Source organism: Haemaphysalis longicornis, unplaced genomic scaffold (genome assembly GCF_048455015.1).
Source record: "Haemaphysalis longicornis isolate Haplotype H1 unplaced genomic scaffold, Haemaphysalis longicornis Haplotype H1 scaffold_2, whole genome shotgun sequence".
Taxonomy (NCBI): domain Eukaryota; kingdom Metazoa; phylum Arthropoda; class Arachnida; order Ixodida; family Ixodidae; genus Haemaphysalis; species Haemaphysalis longicornis.
The window spans coordinates 161187838-161203525 of NW_027526295.1; the positions used below are offsets into that span (position 1 = coordinate 161187838).

At 49.6% G+C, this 15688-nt stretch overlaps 2 protein-coding genes across 3 annotated transcripts in view; one reads left to right on the top strand and one right to left on the bottom strand.

The window, feature by feature from the left end:
- The window catches only part of LOC144167475 (putative serine carboxypeptidase CPVL), a 31770-nt gene extending 22555 nt beyond the window's left edge, over positions 1-9215 (bottom strand). The window contains exon 1 of one of the 2 annotated variants that reach the window (XM_077696730.1): positions 8833-9215. In XM_077696730.1, the coding sequence (XP_077552856.1) occupies positions 8833-9183 (351 nt within the window). In that variant the 5' untranslated portion in view covers positions 9184-9215. The remainder of the gene's footprint in view (positions 1-8832) is intronic. The other variant, XM_077696729.1, reaches the window with a different exon arrangement.
- Positions 3020-5656, top strand: LOC144170931 (solute carrier family 35 member G1-like). Its single transcript, XM_077700928.1, has 2 exons — positions 3020-4279; positions 5507-5656. The coding sequence occupies exons 1-2, from the start codon at positions 3020-3022 to the stop codon at positions 5654-5656; spliced, it is 1410 nt and encodes a 469-aa protein (XP_077557054.1).
- Positions 9216-15688: the final 6473 nt, after the last annotated feature.

A 15688-nucleotide genomic window follows, 5' to 3' on the forward strand; every position in this document is an offset into this window, starting at 1 on the left:
TTCCTCGTACGAAATGCCCTGTGACGAGTTGCCACTTCTAACCAGTTCACCTATAAAGAGTTAGTTGGCCTATGACGAGACGCCCTGTGACGAGTGGGCCTGGACCCGTTCGAGACGTGGGCAAAGCGCTGGAAGGCGGCGGAACCGTTGACGGTTCCGTGTATATTTTCCGCCTTTTCTGTGGCTCGTATCAGTCAACATTGGGAGTTGAACTGAGAGGCCGCTCTGCACGTCGACTCGATGGTGTTAGTGTATCGCCCCTGTTCTTCTCTCTCCATGCAGTAAATCTTTTAAGTTTTGCCCTCGGCGCTTTGTCGTCAACAAGGCAGTTCTTCTGCAGACCGTTCGTCCACCGCGCTACCACTACACAACGGAGGCGAAGGAGCTGGTTACGGGGACGCCTCCGCCAATGTAACACCGACCATCGCAATGACTTCAAGTATTTTGTCCCACATTCCCTGAAAAAAACAACAATCAAACTATATTTCCTGCGTAATTTTTTGGCCTTCTTCGGCCGTTAGGATTTTGCTGCACAGGCGTCTCCAATATTTGCGAAAAGCCGGGAGGGGGGGGGGGGGCAGGAGCAGTAGACACTTTGGCTAGTTGTTAATTTACCCAGGGTTACTGACACGTTTCCAGGCGCGAATACAATAGAGTAAGTGTTAGACAAAACGTCGCCAGAAAGAAATGGCCTTTGTTAGAGAGAAAGGGAGAGGGGGAGAGTGAGGGAGAGTTGGAGAGGGAGAGAAAGGTAGAGAGGGAGAGAGTTAGAGAGAGAAAAACGTAGAGAGGAAGAAAGAGAAAGGTAAATAGGGAGAGAGGGAGAAAGAGTTAGAGAGAAAGTGGTCTTTAATATTGTTGGCGAGTTTAGCCCGGCAAAGGGACCCAGTGTGCGCCAGATGTACAAGAAAGAAGTGAATTTGCTGAATTTGATTTTTTTTTAAGATTGCGATAAAATTGCTATTCTTATGTGGACGAAGCAGTCTTTTTCACGAACCAAGCTTTCATTTTGTCTGAATGGTCCCTTTGGGGGAAGTGGTGTTCTCAAAAACACAGATCATTCCAGTTGGAGCTGGAGAACTTGAAAAGAAAATTGAACAAAGAAGAGTGGGTGGGTTACGTTAAGTTACGCAAGGCGAAGTTCGAACAGCCTTTCTCAGGCACATGATGACCGACCTGCAGACTCGCACCCGAGAACTATCGCCACTATGGACCATGGCCATACCAGCGTTAGGCATACGTTTGGTGAAGAGATTGAGCAAGGACAATCGGCTGCGACCATACGTGCCCAGATAGGTACAAGACCAGCCCTTCCTGTGTATGCATAGCGCCATCTACTGCTTTAATTTAAACAATTCCGCTAATTGTCTTGAGCGACTGCGGAACCAAGCCCGCTTTCGGGCCTACTTGGTCTGAGGTAGACTCGCTGATTCAGACGCTGTTGTCCTCAATCAACTAGGTGAAGTCTACGAATGGCCATCGTAAAGAATGGTGGTTTGGTACTTTTTAGGCCGGTTGAAGCGCGAAGCTCAGCCTTTAAGCGAATTTAATTAACGCTTTCTCTTGCGCAGGAAATGCCTCGTTTGTGCCTGTCAGGCAACGAAATGCCGGAACTGAGTTGGTATGCACACTTGGAAGGCCACCTGTTGAGAAAAAAAAAATTGTCGCGTATCTGCTTGCTTCACTACAAATGTCGTCGAAATACGGCATATTTGTTCTTTCCTGCTTTTTCCCCTCTCCCTCTTTCATCATTTACCTCTCCGTTCCCCTGATGGTCCTCCAATGGCAAATGCAATGGTTTGCTAAATAAAATATAATTTTTCTCGTATTCACACGGCTCACGCGTAATGTGGTGGGAACTTTTGTTCTTTGGTGCTTAAAACAGCTGGATCCGACATGCTTTGTAGTAGTGTTTGCTCTTGTTACGGGAGGTCAGTAGGTGTGAGCGGCAGAGGTGGAGGGGTAGTGCGGATACCAAGTTGTCTGGCCACGGACGGCTAGCCCGGAAGCTGAGTTCGAGGGCAGCGGCATGTGCCGCCTTATTCTCTGGGAGAGAGGTATCCACACTGTCTGGATGGTGGGGGGAGTTTTGAGGGATCGAAGGATTTGGAGAGCGCGGTGAGGAATGCGGCCGAGAAGGCAGTCGCAGCAGTCCTGGAGAGTGTGTTGGGAAGGTGAGGTGGCACGCACTGGTAGGGCTGGTAACTGCCAAGGCTATGGCGGTTGAAGTGCTGTTGTGGCGTTAGGTAAAGTGGCCGAGGTGAGTGTGGCCCCAGTGGAGTTCCTCACTGCTAGGGTGGCACGGGATGTAGAACTGCAGTATGCGATGTCTATGTACCTGCTGTTTGGTGCCAGAGTGTAATGTCGGTTGAAGTAGGTGACCCGAGCTTCACAGCGGCCCTTGTTATGCTCGAGGTGCATGCGGCACGGTATGGGGTTACCCTGATGGAACTTCGTATAGGTGGCGGGAGGGGCTGGAGTGTCTCAGGTGGTGGAGGGGTTGGACGATCCAGAGCTTGAAGGACTGTTCGGCCAGTGCGTGTCAGAGCCAGGCAGGAAAGTTGGTTGAAGTAATTTTATATGTTCACGATGCAGCGCCAAATACTAAACACCAAGCACATCACTTGATATATTCTGACTCTGATGATTTCAAAAGCGAACAGTTTCGTGCAGGCAGGGAAAAGAAGACGTAGGGTCTAGTCTTTTGACCCTTGGTTCCTTTTAGCCTTTATTCATACCCCCAATTTTTTTTCTCTTCTCCATCTATAGACTACACCAGCCCTTCTGTACTCCTGCTTGGTGTTATTGAATCGATTCGCTAATTGACTAAACTCTTGGACGATTCCTAGGAATGGGCATGCGCCCTTTTCAGCGAGCCATCATCATCTTGGGCAAAGCAGAAAAAAGGCTTACGCCACGGTTACCGCGCTAAGCAGGCTCAAGTACCACGATGACTTCACCGCCACAAGCCGTAGAGACACGAACGCAGGCATCAGAATCCACCGTAGCGCCGCCAAAAATGCCGCCACCCTGCATCCGCCCCACGCCAGCCTTGAAATCTGCCAAGTCAACCCTCGGGGGGTCCACCGAAACCGGTGGTGGAGGAACGTACGGCTCCAAACGAAACACTTGGTCGCTTGCCGGCACGAGCACCCCGTCTCTCCCTTCAACCGACGATGGCTCGAGAGCACCAACAGGGTACGGCGCAGGCGAAGTCGCGCTGCAGCTCGGAATCGAAGGGGAGGCTCCGTATGACAGCTCCACGAAGGATTCAGAGTCGAAGGAGAAGTCACCGGGCGGGCATCAGCACGGCAGCTGCAGCGACGACAACGAGAGGGAACCAGCCGAGCGCTTTATGTCTTCGCTGAGAAAAGTACGCCAGTCTTTCTCTCACCCCTCGGGCGTGCTCGAGCTGGTCCGCTCGTACGGCGACGTCAGGGACACCAAAGCCCCGGAGCCCGACAGCAGCGAGGGCAGCAACATGCGGGCCGGGGGCGCCTACCGCTCGTTTGCCCTCGGAATCCTTCTGTCTGCTGGCGCCAGCGCGATCCTATCGCTGGTCAACGTGATCATCAAACGCCTCGAGTCGGTGAACAACCTCGAGGTGCTCACCTTCATGGCGTTCGGCGTCTTCATCGGCATCCTGCCAGCGGCCACGGAGGAGACGCAGCCGTTCGGTCCGAGCAGAGCCCAGCCGTTGCTTATTGCGCGCACCGTCTTGTCCTTGGGCTCAGCCGCGCTGCGGCTTTCCAGTCTGTGGTACCTGACGATCGCCGACTCCTCCATCATCACCAGCCTGACCCCGCTCATGGTGGCCGTCATGGCCAGCGTGTTTCTCTCGGAGCCGTGCCACTGGACCCAGGGCGCGGCCGTGGCGCTCTCAGTGCTTGGCATAACCTTCGTCGTCAAGCCCCCTTTCCTGACCTCGGGGGGCGCCTCGTTCACAGAAGATCAGTACATCGGCATAGCCTACGGTTTCAGTCACACTTTGCTCAACGGCATCACCACCGTCTGCATCCGGGCCACTAAGGGCGTGTCGCGCAGCGTGGTGGTGTTCCACTACGGCTGCCTCTCGATGCTCCTGGTGTCCATCGTTGCCGTGGTCACGGGAAAGCTGAAGATCTTCTACTACGGCTCGCAGATAGGCTACCTTCTGCTTATCTCCCACCTCACCTTCGCTGTCCAGATGTTCCTCATCAAGGCACTCGAGGCCGAGGACGCCGCTGTGGTGACCATCGTAAAGACCTCCTCTGACGTCATATTCGGCTTCGTCATGCAGGTACATCATGAAAAGCAGTGTTAAACGTTAAAAAGGGAGTATGGTTTTGAATATTAAAGCAGAATACATTCGCTATCATGATATGTTATCACCTGCTTGCTACAGTCATTAAGCTGAAAAATGTGCTTACACGCTTCCTGGTACACGGAGCTATCTCTGAAATTGCGCATACGCAAGCGGAGGCGAGATCATATTTTGATAATTGTTGCTTCGGACGTCTAATTAAACTGCTTTCTACACTTCAAGAAACAACTGCATTTCGGCTTCACGACGACACTCCCAGACAAATCAACGTGACCAAATGCGAGAATTTGGCGAATGACGAGGCCCAGCATACGATTAGAGCAAAAAAGAGAATCTGCGCTTGGACAAGGCGCGTGCATTTGCGCTGTTGTCACTGGGCAAATTATCCTCGTCTTTCGCCGAATTCGCGCATTTCGTCCCACTGATTTTTCGTCCTGGAGCGTCTTAGTGAAGCCGACCTGCTGCTATTTCTTAAGAGTCTAAGCTCTCGACCATGCTGCCCACCAATTGGAAGGCAGCCTTGGGCTACTGCACAAGCCACTTATCCTGATGATGCCTCAAGTGTAGACTTATTTGAAGTGAAGGATTTAACCTCTTATATCAGAAGACGTGTGCCTGGGTCCAGCGAAAAGTACCCATATGTACAGTCATGAATAAATGAAATGAGATGACGAAAATATGAACTCTAACACACGAAATTAAAAAAAAATATGAATAGTGGAGATTAAAAAATGGCTCCTTAGAGGTATATTTGGAGAGACACAATTTGAATCTTTGTTACTGTAACAAACACACGCGGCAATTTTACTCATACGGGAAGAAATCGAGCTATTTGTGTGTTTTGGTTCATATTTTCGTGTTCGCATTTCATTCGTGCACGACTCTACGTACGTCCCCAAGCCCCTCCTCGTAAACTTTCTTACGCGGGACGTATACACTCCGTTGTACCGTAGAGGCTAGATTCAAAAGCAGAGCCAACTCACGGCGAATTAACTGTAACACAAAACACTTTTTAGTCAAACCTATGTTGCAAGCATATGTGTCCCAGCGGAGACAATTTGGTCAGTCTCTGTCCATACCTATTTCTTATAGAGGAATTAACGTAGACGTGCCTCCCCGCCTAATCTCTTTTTTGCTAGGGACTACACATTCCCTTCCAAAGGATTCAGCTGTGTCATCGTCATCACAATCGTAATTACGCAGGCCGTGTTCCTGAGCGTGTACCCGGACGTGTTCAGCGTCTTCGGTGGCACACTGGTGGTTCTCGGAGTCGTCCTCACTGGATTGCGGAAGGTCGTGGCATCAGCTCCACCCGAATCGAAGCTCAGACGACGGTTCCAATTCCTGCTCTGAAACACCGTGCAGTGGGGTGCTGGCCTCTTTCTGTCACATTTGCCAACGTTTTTTTCAACCACTGGTCATTTCCATGATTTTCTGGACTCGATGCCCATGGCACGGGTGGACTCGGAATTTTCGTGTCACACGTAACGCTGGGTACGGACCTGATGGGCTGTGTGTACAGCACCACCATTACTGCGGTTGTACCAAACACAAATCTGCAATACATTAATTAAATAAATCCTGGTGATGAAGTCGCCAGCTTTTTTTTTACTTTTTTGCTCTCTTTTAACTCATAAAGGGACACTGAAGTCAAAATACAAGTTGCTCTAGATCGATACATTAGTTACCGAGAACACGAATGCACCACCCTTACGCGTAGCTTTTTTTAAAGTAAGGTAGAAAATAGGACAAACGTTAAGACCGGTGCCACTACCACTGGCTATACCGCGCAACTTGCTCCGAATGTGTTTAAGATTATGGCGTGCGCAACGTCTTTCCTGGCTGCCGCTGAATGACGCCGCTAATACGTACTTGAGGTGGCGGTACCGCTTTTCGAGGAAGCGGGCGAACTCGGCACGAGCGGTTGGTTCGACGCCAACATTTGCGTGGCCTCAGAAGTACAATATGTTTTTCTTCAAAAAAGCGTGAATATACTGATCGCGGGCTTCATGTAGGAACATCTTGCCTAGTGCTTCGGAGCTGATGAGAGTTAGGGAAAGCATGATTGATTTCACGGAAACTCACCAAACGGCTCAATACGTGGTAGCGTTGCATTCGGTTGCTTCTTCACCACTAGACATCATCGCTGCCTCGCTTGATTCCGGTCTATCGTGACGCAAACAGCGGCTGCAGTCGCTGTTTGCGTCACGTTTTATCAGCGTTGATTAGCGATTTCTCAGCCATTAAGGCATCTTTCGGTGCCGAATCAACGCTAAAATGGCTATGGCAAGGTCAAACTTTCCTTTGAAACCAACTTGCTACCTTCTTCATCCGCATTTTTTACCACCCCACATTCCATACTGAAGGGAAAGCTTGGCCGCTCTTCCACCGGATCTTCGCCGCAACAAACACTTAATTTTAACTGAAAGAATCCTGCATCAACACATTGAAGTAGTCCTTGCGGCGGACTGGTAACAGCAGCTCTACCACAGTAACGCAGAAAGATGTTTCTCTCTCTCTCTCTCCCTCTCTCTCGACGTGTGACAACGACAGGACTTCCGTAATAACGGAATCTATCCGTTCTCTATCCCTGTATCCCTCTAGTACAAGCCAAAATATCTTACCATAAGACGAGGCACATGAGTGGTTTTGTAAAATCCGCAAGGAAATTGTTCATAAAAGGTATCGCTGCCTGTCTGTCTGTGCGTGCGTCCATGAGTGCGTGTGTATTTGTTGTGTGCGTCGCCGGGGCGGGTTTTTTTCTCAAGTAAACAGTTTTTGATCCAACATTGTCCGGTATTTTTGTCCGGTTGTGTCCTGTTCTTTCACTGGTTCCATTAGTTGCTACCAGCTGGCCCAGTTATGAACGCTTGTTCAGTGCTTCGCACGAACTGGGAGAAAATAAGGTCATAGGCCCAGCTACCAGACTTCAAGAATTTACTTTACAAGGCTTACAAAAGGGAATATTGGGTGGGTCTCCACTCTTGCACCAATATAGGAAAGATATGTGCCCTATGGCGGTGGTTTCAACGCACTCAAATCAGCCACGTCCCTCTGTAAACAACGTTAGGCCTATAGCATCGCGGGCCGCGGCTCATGTTCCATCGCCGCTTTCGCTAACCCGGCAACAGTGAAGGGTGGTCGTTTACTCCAGTACACCGCAAATGAAGCGAGCGGAAGATCCCAGCGAGCGAACAGACAAGCGGATAAATTCACCACCGTCGTCAAATCTCCCCTACTCGGCGGCAGGAGCGAGCAGCGGCGCAGCGCGTAGGATTCATATCGAAGCCATTCAAAAGCGTTAAGGTGGATCACAAAACGCACTGTCCCAAACGGCAAGATTACAAAGCCCTTCGACAACGCGGATGCGATGCGTCTCAGCCGTTCAACGGGGCATGCCTACTTTCGCATTCACAACCAATGAAAATGGCAGGTGTCCTCCGACTTTCTTCTACTTCTTCAAGCGCTTTTTTTGCTCCGAAGATATTTTTTTACGGGTCGGTGTCCTTCTCTTTGTTTTAGGGGTCGTTTCTACCGGAATCGGGATTTCAAGGGAACACTGCGTAAATCAGGACCATGTGGCATACTTCACTTTCTTTACTTCGCCCTAGTTGCTGCCGCATTTTTGAAGACCATCTCCGCCCCTGAGTACGGAGATCGATCAATCAGGTTACTGTAAGAATCAGCAATACAGATGCAAAGTTTCAGTTCTGAAAAATCGCGCCCATCACATTTCGGATGTTAAATACTAATTATATCGTGCGAGGCGCTATGCAAAAAAGTACGAGTAGCTCTGCTGTCCGGTCTTCGAGTATCGTAAGGTAAATACTCGCAGCACTCGTTCACGGATACTAATATATATTCGAGGGGTGGACAAACGGTCAAGGGGTACATTGGGAGATTGGGGACGGATAAGAAACCTTCGAGATGTCCACACTGTGAATATTGTGCGGACTAAGTATCAAGGAATAAAGTCACGTGTTGTTACAACAGTGCGTGATGTATATTTGACTCCAGCGAATAGTGTCCTGTCTAAATGTCGCGAAGTACCTTCCCCACTACTTTCGCTGACTCTATATATATATACAAAGTCCGTGGTGGTATAGTGGCAAGATGCAAAGCAAGCAAACTGCATGGTGGGAGTAGCTCTGGCGCTGAAATTTCTTATGAATACCGCTTATGTCACTGGTATATACCTACTTCAGCGCAGGGATTTTTTCGAGGCCATCCCATTCTGTGTTCTCACCAATTCCTCCCGAACAGAAGTTAACCTTGAATTTTTTTTTTTCTCGTCTCACGCCGACAGTAAAACTACCGCATGCATGCACTGGGTTTTGTTGTTCCCCTACAGAACGCGGACGAACATGGGGTCTTGAGTGCTGCTATACAGCTGTGAAACATGGTAGCGTCCGCTCACTAATGAATTCCTTAGCGAGAATAGTGGCCTCAAAGATCCCCGTGGGGAACTTGTCGCGATCGCAGTCGATATCTCGAGCTAACTGCACGCAAGCTGAGCCCACTCGACTCACCATGGCGGGGAAGAACCAGAAGAACAGGTGGTTCCGCTGCAGCTCCCGCACCGTGATGAAGCCTGAGTAGCTCTCCAGGTCCGGCGAGCCCGGTATGTTGCCCACGCGGCTGCGCTCTCGGGCAACATGCGCCTTACCCTTGACCAAGTACGGCGTGAGGTACAGCGGGCCCTCATCGTCTTGCTGGCCTATCTTGTTGACCGGCCCTTGATTCCAGTGGTGGCCAACCGGCGATCTCACCGCCTCCCCACGCGGTATCCGAACAACCAGCGCGATCAGCAACGAGGTGCCGGCTATGCGGGCTGCAGCCAGCACAGCCGGGACGACCGAAGAGCGCCTTTGGCACCTCATGTTTCTGCCGAAGCAATGCCTCGGTGCGTACTACGCCGAAGGAAGGCAGAGGCGTCTGCCGCGTGTACTGTTTCGCGCGCGACGGCGGATGCAGCTCGTGTGCTCGCAACTCGCAACAGGGAGAGATGTACGCGCGTACGCGAGCCGGTAGTGAAAGGCCTGTTGTACGGAGTACCAGATTCTTGTTGTGGTTATGGCGGTCTCAAGCAAGAGGGAGGACAGGGTTCGGAGTAATGGTTTTGCTGTCTTTCGAGGCCGTTTACGAACGTTGTAGTAAAGATAGAGGTAAATAAGTTGGTGCTACCCCACTGCATATGAGTATGACCTGCACTGCAGTTTTTCCAGCCTGTTAATATACGCTCATCTGTCGTAATTACGTGCTGAATTGGTCGGTGCTTAGTGTAGAGAGCATTGGCCATACTATTTTTCGCGTGACATGAATTGTATACTGTCAGGTAGGAAGGCGCGTGGATGTCGATTGTTCGTGCTCAATGCCGTTTGTGACTTAAATGCGAACGGTATATATAAGCCCTGTCAGCCCGGCTTCGTAAGGCCTCGGTTTTGAACGGTCCGTGGAAAAGTCACTACAAGGTCCCTGCAAGGCAATTCAAAGTCGTTGGAGACCACTTCAAAGCTCTTAAAGGTCCCTTCGAGGCCTTTACTACAGAATGGTTCATTTGAAGTGAGGATAGTTCAAGACACGCGCGACGTCACGACAGGACCCAATGTTAGTGTGGAAGTTATAAACCTGCTAGAAGCTGAAGCGTTATGGTGCAACGCGCGGAATAATAAAACAACAGAGTTCCCCATTCTGGTACGGCACTTCGCATTCCGGTGTTTCTCTAACGACATATTGCACTGAATTCTTTTTCAGCTGTTATTGATTTATGCATATTTTGCTTCCTTTCTGTCCGCCTTGGCCTCCTCCTCCAGAAAAGTTTGTACAGTCGAGCCCGCTTATAACGAACACAACGGGAAACCGAAATCACTTCGTTATATCCGCTTTTCGCTATATCTGGACAGAAAATCTATGTATACCAATGGTAACGAGAAACGAAGATTTGTTCGTTATAGCCGCTATTTCGTTAAAACCGCGTTCGCTATAAGTGGGCTACACTGTATACATAATTCTCGGAATTGTAGTCATTTGTCACCACTGCGTGTCAATGTTGACAGAATGAACTGTCGGTGCCGGGATTGTTGCAATCGTTAAGTATACGGTGTTTTCAAAGTGTTTTTATGGTAGTCCCCAGCGTACACAGATGCTGTGACACATGCCCACAGAGAAGGAGTGGTGCAGGTGAGAGATTGAATAATCAAATAATTTGGAGCAATCACAATCGATAAACAATTTCATTCAGTAATCGGGACGCTGAAATTCGGAACAACGCTGTGCGGTCGTCCCTAAAATTAACGTACGGGGGTTGTATACCCAGTTTATTGACAGAAATAATCTAGTGATTATTTAACGTCAACCAGCGTTCACTTCAGCTAATGCTGAAATTAGCCGCACCCCTGAGAAGTCGTTTAAATGTTTTTCCCTGATGTATACGTACAGATGCAGTCACAAGTAAGCATTAGTGGGTGAATTTTCGATATTTTTTTTTCACCGCATACTTCACACGCTTGGGCACTTTGCAGTTCATAATTGGGTTCGCTTAAATGAATATAAGTATTCATCCGGGATAGGGCGAGCTTTAGGCCTTGTGAAGGAAGTGAATTAAAGGTATGCATTATACAACGTACTTTGTTCAGTTTGAGAGCACTAGCCTTAAACTTAGTAACTCATGACTTAGCGCCATTCCATCCATAAAATGTTTTTTACCCCCCAAAAAAAGGGCAGTAAGTCATATCTCTCGTCCAATTACGGGTGTTGTGAACTACTGAACTATTGCCGGGGTGCGCGTGCGTTATTGTACGCAGAGTTCGCATATGCAAGCATAATGCTTGCACGTGCGAACTCCGCTTACCAGGACAGCCTATTCTGAGCGATCTTAATTCTCGAATAAAGCATTGATTCCGGCGTACTCTACAGGAGCAATTTAGTTTGCTGCACGCTTCGGTAGCATGTCGCTGCGTTCTGATCTCCGAGCTAGGGGAAAGAATTAAGATCATTCGATAATGAAAAAAAAATGGCTTCAATCCACGCGGTGAAGGTGGTTGGAAAGCAAAGCTTTAAACGACAAAACAATTGTCCATGTGACGCCACTTGAATTCACACACGTGGCTCTACAAACAGTGAAACCAGAGATTCTGCCTGCCGTTACCTGAAATTCGTGAGGGCGGCGTCCCGAACGCAGCAGCGTCGGCCAGGGCCGGGCTAGAGCGGCGGACGCCGCCGATGTAGCCCGGTCGTGCGTCGGCAGAAAGAAAACGGAGAGGAGTGTCTTTCGAAGGGTGAGACAGCAGAACCTAGAGATCCTGATTTGCTAGCTTGGGGATACACCACCACGCGACACAAGCGCATACACTGAAACAATTCGGCATGTGAGCTTAGTGATTCCCATTTATGCCGATTTAAGCTGGCTAGTTTAGTAAGTTTGAGAATTGCGAGAAAGCCGAGGGAACTTTTATAATTGCTATTTATCAGAACCAGTTGCTCCTTTCGCCTTTTTGTTACCTCTTAAACACAACCGAAATGGTATTCACCCATTTAGAAAACGGAGCCCCGTTCATGGCACGCTGTGCGCAAAAGGTAGCGTTGCCTGTATGTGCTCTTTACATTTTGTTTTCCCTCCCTGTAAACCAATCCTTACCGTATCTTTGCAGTACGACCACTTAGTTCTGTCGGGTCAGGGTCACCAAGAAGGTGCTGTCGAACAATTTAATCGAGCCGTGCGAAGGAAGCGCGCAATGGACGTGAAGGTGCGCCAAAACGGGCCCAAAACAACTGTCGCTAAATCAGACGACAAAGCCGTCTCGCCGACGCACCCGCCAGTTCGAGCAAGCAACTGCACGCGGGGAACACTGGGTAACCACGCATTCGCCGCGCCATCTACACTGTGCTGCGTGAATGAAAACCGCCCCCCCCCCCCCCCCCCCCTCCCCAGTCGTGTTGGGAGTTTCTTGTCCCGCACGCCACGAAGGAAGCGTTGGCTGGTAGAGATAGAAAGCTTTAAAAAATAGATGTGAAATTGGCCTCCCCCGCGATTCAATTTGATAGTCTAATCGATTTAAATCGCCAGGGCCGAGGAAGTAGAATTTGGAGCGGGGGTGGGTTCAGAATTCTTGCATCAGATACAGCTGCACCGCACCCCCCGCCCGCGCCCAGACCATGTTGACGTCAACTCCTGTATACCCGCAGCTTGGTCGAATATCCAGGAGATTGCGGAAAAAAATTACGGGGTATGCTTAGAACTTTGTACGGCAAAAGCCTAGTTGCACCTTCCGCTAATCTGCTGTTGAACTTTGCGGCCGCACGCGTCATAACTTCCCTGGACAGCAATACCCCGCTAAGCTCGCTCTGCTCGTTAGACATTGCCAGGAGCCATGCATGCAGGCAACCATGTGAGCGCGCCGTCCCTGGTTACGTGGGGCTCCGCGGGAGGGCGGTACTTGCTAAGCACATGATGTGTGTTGAACGTTCCAAACTCTACCCCACCGAACGCAAAGTATGCCTCGACTCCAATGTGAGTGCGATTAATAACACCTCTGTTCACACCGCCGTTGAGAATCGGGTTGAAACGGAGCAGACGATGCACGCCGGTGTTTTTTTTTCTGCGCCGTGCGGGCGCAGTGGCACAAGCCGCGCCATGTCCAGCCACGTCTGTGGCCGTTTCCAGTGTTGCCAAGCGAAGAAATCGACAGCTAAACTTTTCAGTGAATACCATCTATACATTCACTTCATGCGTCTCGTATTGCCCGTGAGGCGGCATTCTACCCTTTGGCGTGATGTTTCCCTTTCCTTGGGCGCGGTTCCTGGCTCGCGTTCGGCCGGCTGCGCTCGCTCCGACCACAATTTTGAAGCTTCTTTTGTACCATGCACCCATCTTCTATACCTTTAAAAACACAATGGCCCTCTCTCTGATAGAGGGGACGCCATTGCTGCTCTACATATAGTTTCAATAAGTGCTTGTAAATGCTAGCTTTCTTTGCTTTACTGATTGCGACCGTGCGTGGGAGCGCACTGCGGGGAAGCTAACTTTCTCTGACTACGATGATGATAGTGGGTGGTGTAAAAGATAGCCGAAAGCTCGCCTTGTCGCGCGACGGCGCGCGTCGCGCGATGAGGCCATCAGGCGGTGTTTGCACTTGCGATCAGCGATGATGCGACTGCGTTCAGCGCTTCCCGACTTGTGCGACCTTCTTGGTGCGTCAACCATTCGCAGTCAAAGAAAATTATGTTACACGAGCGCGACAAAAGCAGGTAGAAAGCAAACTAAAACACATGCTACTAACCTGGAACAATGCCGAAATCATTGAGGGAGGAGCAGAAAGTAACAAACTCAAGAAGGCTCTTTTCAACATATTATTGCACAAAGAAATGCACACGCTTGCTTTCACGCCACAACACCCGCATCACGGCCCACAAATTTCACTTCTTTTCACAGGCGCAAAGTTCTGACGCCTCCGAACTCTACGGGTGTTTACCAGTCGCCGATAGAAGTACGAAGAGGCTGCAAGTCAACCTACCGTCTCGCTATCCACCTGTATACGACGATTACTTCATTTACAAAGCAATTAAGTGCACCTCTACCCCCTTGCCGATCGATTCCTCCTCCCTCTCTGCTTCTTTCAAAGCAGCTGGAAACACTGGGAATAGCCATGTGACATAGCGACGCTTGACTTCCGTTCTTGCTACATTTCTGCGCCTAGGCACGCGTCAATCGCTGCGGACCCGCCTTTGCCTCGGGATCGCGCAGGAAGGAGGAAGAGCAGCCGGAAGCCAATGGCAGTGACGTTGCCGGCAGCCGACCTCACCGGCGATTGGGCGAATCAGGGGGGCGGCTCGCCGTTGCGTCAGCCGCGGTCGCTGTTACGTCAGCCGCGGTCGGCTCGCTTCGGCGTCGCGCTGATCGGCTGAGAAAGGCGATCTTCAAAAATCGTTTACAAATTATCCGTACAACGTATGGGGCTCACACTTCGCTCAAAAATCCCCGGTTATGTGTTCTACCACCTGAATGCATTTGATTGCCACCTTCACAAAGCTTGTCTGGTTCCCTTTAATCCCTGGCCGATAACCGCCCTGAAAGGGTACGATCGAAACATTTCAAGGGCATCATCGTTATCAAATTCCAAACTAAGACAACAACAAACTAATTCCTCAAGAGATTGGACTTTCATTCGACTTGGTTTGCAGCGGAAAAAAGCTTGGTGTTTCAACCATCTTTGTCGTTAGACGAAGGGGCCCTGGATTTTTCACTCCTTAGATTCTCCGCGACTGTAGAAAGCTTCGGGGCTTTGCATTTCTTTAAACAGCTTATGATTTATATGGTTACTGTGCAGGTACACCACACACCGAGACATTCGTTTTCCTTTTGGAACGAGCTCGTGTCCTGGGCTCGAGCGTGGCACACGACCTGAACCCATCAGTTATGTGTTTCTTTCATTGACATGATGAAGCATTCAGAGTTCAGGGTGAACATAGGCAACGGTTCCATGAATATTTGTTCTGCATGGGCAAAACTGTCTCGTGGTTGCGGCACAACCACTTTTATCGCAAATGTCAGCAGAAACTAACTCCTGATTCATAAGTGGCCCCTAAGACGACTAATATGTACTTACGATAACTTTTCATAGGCAGTTCAAAATGAAGTTGCAAAGGTTTTTGAATTCCCATCCGCTGTATATAGGTAAAACTCTATTTCTTCCAAGAGCCAATCTTGGGGTGACAATTCACATCTTTTCTGTGCGGTCCATTTTGGCCCAGTTCTTGAACATGCCTGAAACATTTCTTCAGCATTGCAATCCTGGGTTGCCATAGCGCAAGTACACCACGTAGTTAGCCCACCTTGGGGCGATAGTTCCCATCTTCTCTGTGCGGCCCATTTTGGCCGTTTGTGAACATGCCTGAAACATTTCTTCAGCACTGATTTGCCTAGTGTTTGTCCTGGAAGCAAGTAAAAGGCGATACAGCTCATGGCTATCATGCATGGAACAAGGTTGCGAAATTGGTCAGCACAGGAAATGATGTGGCTGGTCCCTCCTGAACTTTGAATCTAGACACTTACCTCTGCAAGCTTCAAGTTCCCGATGCAATTTTTTTTTATGCGTCTTTGTGGACGACATCTGCAGAGCATGCATAACATACCGCTGCATTCGCTACAAGATTTCACAAAAAGGGTGCATTCTACTAAAATTCTGTGCCAATTTCTTTCAAGTCCTTTACTGCCATGCCAGCACGGTGGTCACCTTACAAACTTCTCATTCAAATTTCATGGCTGAAAAATTGCACAAAATCTAGACGCTCCCCTTGCCTCCTTGAGAGAAAGTGTGGGTGATGTGTGCACTTCAAGCAACTGAGGCTAGTGCCGTGGTCCTCCCCCTGCCTGCATTCTTTTCCTGT